This window comes from Monodelphis domestica, chromosome 3 (assembly GCF_027887165.1).
Source record: "Monodelphis domestica isolate mMonDom1 chromosome 3, mMonDom1.pri, whole genome shotgun sequence".
NCBI classification, from domain to species: Eukaryota; Metazoa; Chordata; class Mammalia; order Didelphimorphia; family Didelphidae; genus Monodelphis; species Monodelphis domestica.
The window spans coordinates 217601893-217614128 of NC_077229.1; the positions used below are offsets into that span (position 1 = coordinate 217601893).

A 12236-nucleotide genomic window follows, 5' to 3' on the forward strand; every position below is an offset into this window, starting at 1 on the left:
AGGCTCAGAATTCTAATGTGATTCTTGTTGAGACTCAACCAGCTAGCCTTTGTTATTTTATAACTGGAAGGCAAAGTTAAGAATTATAAGGATAATAGTGATAGTTTCATTTAGAATAGTATAAATTTGGGTTAGTCAGATCAGGGAGGATTAGTGTAGCCTGTGAAACACAGGAGAAGAGGTTCCTTGCAGAAGCAGGGGGTTTATTTGGGTGGATTTACAGTCCCTTAGAATTAGAAATCCTTTTTCTCCTTATATATTTTAATAAATATTTTATTTTAATAATAAGAGTATCTTTAGCATCCTTGTGCTTGGCCCTGAAGGGAAGTTCACATTTGAGCTTCACTTCATCACTGAGGATTTTTGATTACCTCTATCAAAGGTATTTGAACAGTTTTGAACCTGTATTGGCATAGTTTTTCCCATCTATTTTCATAATTCACCATTATTATTTTTGCAGCACCTACTTGTGCAAAAATATTCATAGCAGTTCTTTTAGTAGTGGCAGAGAAATGGAAATTGAGAGAATGCCCATCATTTGGAGAAAGGCTTAAATACATTATGATATATGATGGCGTTGGAATCCTATTGTGCTATAAGAAATGGTGAACAGAATAATTTTTAAAAAGACCTACGTGAACTGATAAGGAGCAAGATAAGCAGAACCAGGAGAACATTGTAAACTGTAATAGCACTGTGTAATTACAGTGATCAACTGTGAAAGACTTGGCTATTTTGAGCAATATAGTGATATAACACAGTTTTGAAGGACTTAGGACAAAGAATGCTATCCACCTTCAGGAAAAGAACTATAGGAGCTGAAATGCAAATGAAAGCAAACTATTTTTTCACTTTATGTTTTTATTTTTTTGAGTTTTGTTTTATATGACTATTCTCTTACAAACTATGTTTTGCACCATAATACTTGTACAACACAGATCAAATTGCTTACCACCTCCAGTATGGAGTAAGGAAGGGTGTGTGGTAGATAATTTGCATCTTAAAATTTTGGGAAACATGTAAAATTGTTATTACATATATTTGGAATATAAAATATCCTTTTAAAATTTGATTAGGAAATATTTAAGGAAAAAAATAAAAGCATATTTTACATATACCCAACAGTTATCAAATATAGCTATCTAAAGTAAAATGGGATAGTATGGGAATGAATATGTGGCCTTCCTTTTCACTAGATTTTCAATACAAGACCTTGGCCAGGATGCAGGTTATGCAGAGAATTCTTATCCAGCTACCAAGTATACTAGATGGCTTGTGAGGTTCTTTGTGACTAAGAGATTCTTTGATTCTATTTTTAAAAAACTATGAATAACAGAAACTTAAAAAAAAAACTTTTAAACACTCTCTTTGAGAATGTGTGTATTTTGTAAACGTTTGGAATATTAGTGTTGGTGTATATGTTCCTTAATTTTTTTAAATTCATGTCTTATTCCAAATTTTTAGGAAATGGCAAAAATCCTTAATCATCCAAGAGTCTATGCTTTTCTGCATATACCAGTACAATCGGCCTCTGACAGTGTGCTAATGGAAATGAAAAGAGAATATTGTGTGGCAGACTTCAAACGAGTAGTAGATTTTCTGAAAGAAAAGTAAGTACTTGTGTAAATAATAATTACATATTTTAGTTAAGAATGTATGACAAGAATGCACTTACTTGCAGTATAATAATTAAAGGAACAATAGAAAATGTGAGAATTTTTGAAACTTTCACACCCCTGTATTTTCAAAGAAATATGCCCTTGATATGGTTTCCCTTCTTTCTTAGTTTTGTTCTGATTAAAATTCTCTGCAGACTATATATTAATTTATAATTATTATGAGAAAATCACATGATCATCTGACTGTTCCTAATTAATCTGAGTTTCCCACACTCCCCCTGTCAACCAAAAGTCACACTGCTTATAAGTCTACAGCCCACAAAAGACTGAGTACCTCTTCAGTCCCCTTTTTTTCATAAGTCCAATGATGTCACTCCATCTCTCTGCTTGTACAGAAAACCTCAGGCTGGGTCAGAGCCTCGTCTTCTGGATAGGACTCGTGGACGCCCTGGCAAAGGATGGGGCTAATACTGATCAAAATGGGTTTTCAGAGGAAATAACAGGGTATCATTTAATTCACATAACCCTCCCTCTGATTCTTTGGGAGATTAACATGCTAGTCTCCCCAGTGAATCATCTAATACACGATACCTATACATTTCAGGATTGTCTCACCAGGCTGTAAAAGGGCCCAATGATATTATACATTTCGTGGAGGGTTGAACAATATTTTTAGTGTTTGTTGACCTTTTGAAAGATTGATAGGTACATTGATACGGATCAATTGAGGGCATTCCTCTTTTTAGCACAAGTTTTTTAAAGTCAGGTTAAAATAATAGCGTATGTGTAGGACAAAATTGGATGGAAGGCCAACACCCCACAGTTCAGTTCATTATATCCAAATACTGATTCAGAGTCTCATAATGTAGTGTTTAATTTCTGAGAATATCATCTTGTTGCTGTCATCTTGTTTTAGTCCATTTGGAATCATGATGGTCCCTTACAGCATCTGCTTTCCTAGTCCAGGTTATTGGTGATATCTTTCTCTAATATTGCTTTTTAAAGATTTTAGGTCTGCAACTTTGGGATAATTTCACAATCTTCCCATAAGAGGATGGCTTTTTTGATATTTTAAAGTCTACAGGGCCTCAATCAGGATCTCATCCTAATGTAACCTGATGGTAACACCAAGTAATGTTCCAACACAGTGAATATTTATTTGTAGCAATAACAGTCATGGTAAAGGACAGATGGTTAAGCTACTAGGATACTTATCTAAGAAGGCATTAAATTATATATGGGTCACTTCCCCCAAAAACAGGAGGAGAGGAAATATATCTATGTGTGTATATATATATACATTTGTATATATGCATATATTTATATATAAATTAAAATCATAACAAGTCTCTGATACATATTCAAGATCAAGTGAAGGTTGTTTATATCCTACAAGCATGTAGGTCAGGTGCAACAATATTGCAGTTACCCCAACCATCTGTCAGTACTAAAGAAAGTTGCTATGCCAAATTAAAAAAAGGAGAAAAGTCTGACAAAAAGGGGAATGTGATCCCCTAGTCTGATTTCAACTCCATCACAAGGATGGCAAGCTTACAATAGAGCCAGATAGAAATATATTTTAGCCTCATGTATTATAGGCTGAAACAGAAGGCCATCATCAGAGGTTTGTGGAATAATCTCTTCCCTGGGCCTCCCCTAAGACGAGTTCCCACGTTGGCGTTAACATTCACCATTCACACAGGGGTCATTGACATACACCATCAGTTTAAACTACTATATAGCTATTCATGACATAACTTCATTTAAACTCATAATCTTCCTGTAATAATTATTCTAATTTTTATGTCTAATCTGCTAGCTATAAACCAAATTAATTTCATTTTGAATAATCTCCATTAAAGTGGCTTTTTGACATTTTAAACTGTACAGGGCCTCAATCATGATGCTGACAATAGATAAAATTTAGTGAGCAGGGTTTTTGTTGTTGTTGTTGGGGTTTTTTTGGTCTATTATCTAGAATTGTCTTCATATAAATTCATTCATAGGCTTTTCTTTAAAAATTTTTATTTACTTGATGGTTGCATACTTCTGTTTTATGAAAGCAAAATCATTATTGACCAATGTTAATTCTTATTTACACTGACACAAGAACACATGTGTTTCCTTTGAAAATACTCACAGTACAAATTACTTCAGAGATCATCATCATCATCATCATCATCATAAATTGTTAGGCGCACCTACTTTTATTTTTAATTTTTTAAACCCTTACATTCTGTGTTAGAATTAATACTAAATAGCAATTCCAAGACAGAACAACGGCAAGTGAGAGGCAGTTGGAGTTAGATGACTTGCCCAGGGTCACAAAGCTTAGAAGTGTCTGAGGTCAGACTTGAATCCAAATCCTCCGAATACCAGGCCTGGAAATCTATCCACTGTCCCACCTAACTACCCTTCTACTTTTAGAAATTAGGGGGAAAAATGAGTTACCAAGGTCATTTAATATCACTGTAAAGTCTAATGTAGCATGGTCTTTGTTAACATGTAATATCATTGCATATTTTCAAACCTGGGACTTTGCCACAAAGAATTCCTGTTCTTTCCTGATATTTTCTTAGCAAAAGTTGGACTTCTTTGTTGTGATTCAGTTCTTCAGTCACGTTCAACTCTTTGTGACACCACGGACCATATCATGGCGAGACTGTCCTTGAGGTTTTCTTGGCAAAGATATTGTAGTGATTTGCCATTTGTTTCTTTAGTGGATTTCGGCAAACGGAGGTTAAGTGACTTGTCACACAGCTAATGTGTTTCTGAGGTCAAATTTGAACTCAACTCTTCCTGAATCTAGGCCTAAAACTATCCACTTAGTCACCTACCTATTATCAACTTCTTCCACCTGTTTTTATCTAATTTAAGTTTATGCATATTCCTCCTTTGATATAATTTCTTTTTGAATATTCTAAAACAAGTTTTCTATGTATCCCTAATGTCTCATTTTAAAAACTGTTTCTTCCCTCGTGTATTTTGACTGTTCACAGTTTCAGTCTTTTCTCTTAATGATTTTTTAATATTTATTTCAATATTAGACCTTTCTGTGTTATCCTGACCATGTAGGATTTATATCAGTTGAAGTACACATAACTGAATATTCATGTCAGTGAGCTGAAAAGAAAAGCTACCTTAAAAACTCATAACTTTCACTGAAAATGAAATGTTTAAATTTAACAAGCTCTCAAATATAGAAAACGGGGTACTAATATTTCTTGTTCTTTCAGATTTCCAGATAAAATATAAATATTAGGAAAAGAAAGCATTTTTTTAATCATAGGTATCTATAATTGACTTTTTATTTTTTTGGTTCTCTCTCTTTTCCTTGTATTCATATGATCTCAGAGTAACTAGTCTGTTTGGTATAACCTCTTGCAAGTGTTGGCACTGATAAATGGAATGTTTCAAAAGTACAAATAAAGGACTGCACCTGTGAAGTCTCTTGATTCTTACCTATTGAAGCAATAGCAAATAATGCACATAGTTCATGAATCTTTCACAATTCTTGCCAAGTGTAGACATGCTTTTTGTTACCCAAAGTAGCTCAGAACACTTTTCAAACAATTCTTTGTGGGAATGGAATAAAGGGAAATTCGGAAATCAGTTCCTTTTCCTTCTTTCACTGTGGAGTAGAGTTGACACATTTAAAATAAAACATTGTCGATTCTTAACTAAGCAGCTAACCCACAGCAAAAATCAGCCTTATAGATGTTTGTGAAGAATGGATCTGTTGTCTTCCACATCATGAGCATTTTCATCAGACTCATTAAGCCATCCTTGCAGAGGGAAAAGGAGAGGACATATTTGAAAATTAATGTACCAACAGAAGATAATAAAATAATAAATTGTGGACAAGGTAGAGGACACAACTTATCTTTTAACAGTCTTATTAGCTATGTTCATTGCAAAGGCAGAGTACTTACCAATTCTGAACTGAAAATAACAAAATTTTAGTGTTGAACTAGTTCAGCCTCCACCTATTAAGAAATCTTCCATACAACATCCTGACACTTGTTCCTACAGGCTCAACAAAACTATCTACTAGTGAAATTGCAGATGGTATTTTTTTTTCAAATTGTTTTCTACTAAGATGGAGAGAAATTATATAATTAAACATTTTTAAGGATACTACTTGCTATTGAATTTTAGCTCTTTCTTATTTTTTCTGGGACATATAATCCACTTTCTGGAAATTGGATTTTTTTTCCCCTTGTTGGAAGATACTCTGTATTTGGGCTAATGGATTAATCCCTCAAAATACTTGTTCTGCATTCCCTAAAGCTTTGTGGTTCTCCTTCTGTAGGTAAACTGACCAAGGTCTTTAGGAATCTTATAATAATTAATATACATATTTCTACCACTAAATTTGGATAATTTTATAAATCATGTAGAAAGTATTTTCTTTGTGGTGGGCCACAGCCATCATGAAAGAGCTTCATAATTTGTTGTTGTAGAGGAATAATTAAATTTTACTAATTGTTGTTGAATTATGTCATTTCCTTTGCTTTTCTCCTCTTTCTAGTCTTTAATGTTGCTGTATTTTGATCAAAACTATGCCTTTTCCCCCTCTCCTCAGCTCTGTTGTCATTTAAAGTATAAATAATTCTGTTTGGTTAAGTCACTTAAGAAAAATTCTCATTTTTTCCCCTCTTAGCAGTAAATTTCAGGTATTTCAATTTTTACATCACAAATTTAAGGAACAAGTATCTTAAAAACAATTTCTTCTAAGGATCCAATATTTTTAATCCACCCACATTTGAAATTGAAGAACTCAACGATATTTGTAATAGAGTATAATGTTTCTTAAACAGTGGAAGTGAAATCTTTTTAATTAATTTTCTCTAAGGTTGAAATTAGCCCATGTTTTTGCTAGGAGCACTACAGGTTTACATATGAACCAACGTGAAGCTGATTCATTATTCTCTTCAGTTGTTTGAAAGTTGGCAGCTATTATAATAACAGCAGCTGGATTTCAGATAACCTAGTAATGCTGGCACATGTTGGGGCATATGGGAATTTATTAAATCATGCAACCTTTGCAAAAAAACAGTGTCTGAATTACTTAATATCCACATTTGAAACATCTGGTCACAAGAAGACACTCATCTTTGACTTAAATAATTTCCTTCAGATTTTTGGTAATTTACTAGAAAATCTAATAATTATTTTTATGAATGCTTAAATACTAAAAATTAATTTGTAAAATATATTAAACTTTGTAGAATTTGAAGTCTTTTGTGCTATGCAGTGCAATAGATGAAATTATGTTAATATAATAGTCCAAATATTAAAAATATTTGTGCAATATCATAGAAATTGTTAAGAAATCATTCCTATATTTAATAATTACATTTAAGAATCTTTATGCTTCTTTTTAATTTTTCTTGTGATTATATCCAAATAAGATCCTGCGGCTTTTCTCTAAAAATTTCCTTACTGTCATTAAAGAAGTGCCACCAAGGCCTGTCGCTATTTAATGGTTTATTGCATCTCAGAATCACCTTATTCTTGGAGTATTTGCTGAACAAAATAACATTTTCACATTTGTGTATTTGTAAATTTCTGGTTTTTGGAATTTCTCTGATTAAGGTATGGAATTAGGATAAATTCCCTAAGAGTATTTAATGGTATATATGTTTTAATATGAAAATTTTGAAATAAAAATATTAGATTATGTCTTTTCTCCTGATTAGTAACTTTAGAAAATGCAGAAAGTAAGTCCCTTGTAAAAGTAACTTATCAGGTTTCAGGGGGAAAAAAATTGGTTTGGTTCATAATAACTTAGATGACTTGTGATCTTATTAGAATAGGTATTTCCCCCATTAGTACTGACTACCTCTCACCTATACCTTCTATTCCCTTTAATTCTATTCCATAAACATTCATAAATCTTCCATATAGAAAATCCACTTAGTCCTCTAACGTCCATCCAGCAGTTACTTTGATGTCTCAAGGATATAAACGAAGTGAGAACTCTATCCACTATTGTCTTTTAGTCACCCCATGTGACTGTCAACCTTCCGTTCCCAAACAGGCATGGCCATGTCTTTTCATGAATAAGTAACATACTTTATCTGATACATTTGCCATATGTCCTATATTGCCATGTGAGTCATTTCTAATTTTTATTCTTCTAAGAGCATGATGTTCCTTTATTCACATCCATGTAGTATCACAATGAGAATATTGATTTTTTAAAAAAGCTTTTTGTTTCTAAAAGCTTAGATCATTGTCCTCTTGTATAGTTTGAGTGTTTTTTTCTAAATCGCCATTCCATATCTGTTATTTAATTTTGATTCTATTTCACTTTTCCCCTTTTATTTTTTATTTGTAACTTCTTAAATTTTAATTAATTAATTAATTTTAAAAGTATTTCCCCATGTTTATATGATTCATTTTCTTTCACTTGCCTCTTCCCTCCCCACTCCCAGAGCCAACAAGCAATTCCATTGGGTTGCACAAATGTTGTCACTTGATACCTATTTCCATTCATTTTTGCTGTAGAGAGGATTTTTTAAGGCCTAAACTCCAAACCATATACTCATATGTGTGTGATAATTGATGTCATATGTTTTGCTTTTTCATTTCTACTCCCATTGTTTTTCCTCTCAGTGTGGATAGCATTCTTTTATGTACATCTTTCAGGAGTGTCCTGGCTTATTGCATTTTTAATAGTAGCAAAGTCCATTACATTGGAATTTCCCATAACATTTTACTTTCTATATACACTGTTCTTCTGGTTCTGCTCATTTCACTCTGCATCAGTTCATTGAGGTTCTCCCAGTTCATATGGAAACCTCCAGATCATCAATCCTTATAGCACAATTGTATTTCATCACCATCGTATACCACAATTTGCTCAACCAGTCTCCAGTTGAGGGACATACCTTCTTTTTCCAATTTTTTGCCACCACAAAGATAGTGGCTATGAATATTTTTGTACAAGTATTTTTCCTCATTATCTCTTTGGGGTACAAACCCATCAGTGGTATGGCTGGATAAAAGGGCTGGCATTCTTTTAAAGTCCTTTGAGCATAATTCCAAATTGCCTTCCTGACTGGCTGGATTAATTCACAACTCCACCAGAAATGCATTAGTGTCCTGATTTTGCCACATCCCCTCCAACCTTTATTATTTTCTTTTACTGTGTTAATTTTTATTGTGGTTGGACACTGAATATTTAAAGTGGTGGTTGCCAGGGATTTAATTTCTAAATCCCAAATGAATAGCTAAAGTAAATGGAATTTATGGTCGTTTATTTTCAATAGATGAAAGATACTAAAGAAAAGAGAAAGGGGGAGAAAAAGAGAGAGAGAGAGAGAGAGAGAGAGAGAGAGAGAGAGAGAGAGAGAGAGAGAGAGAGAGAGAGAGAGAGAGAGAGAGAGAGAGAGAGAGAGAGAGAGAGAGAGAGAGAGAGAGAGAGAGAGTTCATACCTCCTTTGGTTAGATTATACCTTTTTGGGTTACTTAACACCTTTTTTGGTTAGTTCACCTTTTGTAGTTACTTAACACCTTTTTGTAGTTAAAATGGGTAGATCTACTTAAAATACTGAGTTACCACCTTTTTGTAGATTAAAATCTAAAAATAGATTGTGGATTACAATTCAATCTTCCTAATAAAGGAGGAGCGAAGTATCTTCATTGTTACAATCAGGAGATAGCTAAATCCAATCTTCACAACTGTCATATTGGCCAATCTGCTAGGTGAGAGGTGGTACCTCAGTATTGTTTTGATTTGCATTTCTCTAATTATGAGAGATTTAGAACACTTTTTCATGTGCTTATTGATAGTTTTGATTTCCTTATCTAAGAACTGTCTATTCATCTCCCTTGACCATTTATCAATTGGGGAATGGCTTTATTTTTGTACAGTTGACTTAGCTCCTCATAAATTTGAGAAATTAGACCTTTGTCAGAGGTTTTTGTTATAAAGATTTTTTCCCAATTTGTCACTTCCCTTCTAATTTTGGTTCCAATGGCTTTTTTTGTATAGAAACTTTTTAATTTAATATAATCAAAATTATTCATTTTTATATTTTGTAGTATTCTATATCTCCTGTTTGGTCTTAGATTCCTTCCTTTCCCATAGGCCTGACAAATATAGTATTCTATGTTTAACTAATTTGTTTATGGTGTCCCTCTTTATAAATCATTTACCTACTCTGAGTTAATCTTAGTATAGGGTGAAACTTGTTGATCTAAGCCTAATTTCTCCCATACTGTTTTCCAATTCTCCCAGCAGTTTTTGTCAAATAGTGGGTTCTTTTCCCAAAAGCTGGGATTCTTGGGTTTGTTGAACACTATCGTGCTACTGTCATTTACTCCAAGTCTATTCCATTCATCCACTCTTCTATCTCTTAGAAGGTACCATATTCTCCCCCTTTTTTTTAGAAAAAAATCTCTTCCCTTTTGTCTTAGAATTAATACTGTGTATTGTTTCCAAGGCAAAAGAGAGGTAAGACTAGGCAGTGGGAATTAAGTGACATGCCCAGGATCACATAGCTAGGACTTGTAAGAGATCAAAGTTGAACCCAGGACCTCTAGGTCTGAGACTAAATACACTGAGCCACCTAGTTGCACCTCCACCTCCTTTTTAATATCTACAACATAGTATTTTTTTTAACAATTCTAGATGGAATCTTCCCCTTTGAGATGTCTTCAATATTAATCCCTGATTATAGAGGAAAGAGCTGAAATTGGAGTTACTGTATCTAGGTTCAAATCCTTGTTCTGTGACTTACTATTTAAATGAGAAGACTGAACTAGATATCCTCTAAATTAGATTCTGGCTCTAGATCGGTGGGCATATGATCTTATGAATAAGAGCTCCAACACATTAAGGATGAGTGCAATCCAATATTGAGCAGTCTTAATGAGCTCTGCCTCAAATAATCATCCCACTTTCAATGTTGGAACAGAAAGTGAGAAGGAATACATTGGAAAATATAGCATTACTATTATTACGTATAAGGAAGAACATATAAGGAAGAGCTTGAAGAGAAACACTGCTTAGACTTAAGTATTTGAGGTATCAAAGTACTTTTCAAAAAACTAATTCAAATAAAATCTTCCTGGTTTATTTCATGACAAAACTTAGAATAGGAAGAGACCATAGGAAATATCCAGTCTAATTCTCTCATTTAATAGATGAGACAGCTGAGAACCAAAGAATTTATGTGGCTTGTGCAAGGTCATTCCAATAATAAGTAGCAGAGAATATGAACTCTGATCCCCCTATTTTATAATCGTTTTTCTTTTCACTATAGTCTACAAGGATAATTAGATACTAAAATGGTAGGGTCCATATGTAGTTATTCAACTAGCTTGCTCTAAGAACAAATCATTTAAAAAATGCTGGGCAATTTTTTACATTATATATATATATATATATATATATATATATATATATATATATATATATAATATCTATATATCTATATATCTATCTATACATATATATAAATGAAAAAAGAAACAAAAACATGTATTTCACACTAGGCTTTGTAAAGGTGTTTGTTTTTGTTTTTTTCCCAACTACTTTTTACTGTTTTGTCAGTTAATATTTCAATTCTCCATATCTGTTGTGTTTTACAAATGAAACAATTCTGTAACCTGTTTTTGCACTTAGCTTTCATGTCTTTCTGTTCAGCAAAAAGATTATGTAGCTGAAAGGCAATTATTGGTCTTTTTAGCCTCCTCTTTGTAGCAGTTATTTCTTCTTAGAAACAGTAAGTGCCTCAAATGTTTTAGATTTTGCTCAGAATTAGCAAAATTAGCAAAATTTGCTCAGAATTAGCAAATTTTCTGTTCAAGTCTGGTCTTTTATTTATAAATGCTTGGAACTATTCTGTTGTGTTGAATGACCATACTTTCCCCTGTAAGAATATAGTCAGTTTTGATAGGTATTTTTTTCTTGGTTGTAGACCTAGTTCCCTTGCTTTCTGGAATATCGTATTCCCTGCCTTTCGGTCCTTCAGTATGGATGCAGCCAGATCCTGTGTTAACCTCACCGTGTTTCCATGGTATCTGAATAGCTTCTTCTTGGCAGCTTGTAATATCTGTTCTTTCATCTGATTGTTTTTGAGTTTGGCTATAACATTTCTTGGTGTTGTCAGTTGGGGATTAAATACAGGGGGTGATCTGTGGATTCTTTCAATCTCCACTTTCCCCTCTTTTTCTAGGATCTCGGGACAGTTTTCATGGATAATTTCCTCTAGGATTATGTCCAGGCTTTTTCTTTTGTAGTGGTCTTCTGGTAGTCCAATTATTCTTAAATTGTCTCTTCTTGAACGATTTTCTAAATCGTCTGTTTTGTGAATGAGATGCTTCAGATTTTCCTCAATTTTTTCATTCTTTTTGTTTTGTTTTATAGTGTCCTGCTGCCTTGTGAGGTCACTTGATTCTAGTTGTTTTATTCTGGTTCTTAAAGATTGGATTTCATCTCTGGCTTTTTGGTCGTCTTTTTCCTTCTGGTCTGATTTTCTTTGAAGATCGTCTTTCATCCTCTTTATCTCGTCTTTCATCTCCTTTGCCTCATCTTTCATCTCCTTTGCCTCATTTTCCAACCGGTTGATTTTGGCTTTCAAGACACTATTTTCTCATTTTAGT

The 12236-nt window shown here is 33.3% G+C and overlaps 1 protein-coding gene across 3 annotated transcripts in view; it reads left to right on the forward strand.

The window, feature by feature from the left end:
• Positions 1-12236, forward strand: part of CDKAL1 (CDK5 regulatory subunit associated protein 1 like 1) — a 704381-nt gene that overhangs the window by 431757 nt on the left and 260388 nt on the right. For all 3 annotated transcript variants that reach the window (XM_001375837.4, XM_007487880.3, XM_056823496.1), the window contains one exon: positions 1465-1610. In XM_001375837.4, the coding sequence (XP_001375874.2) occupies positions 1465-1610 (146 nt within the window). The remainder of the gene's footprint in view (positions 1-1464; positions 1611-12236) is intronic.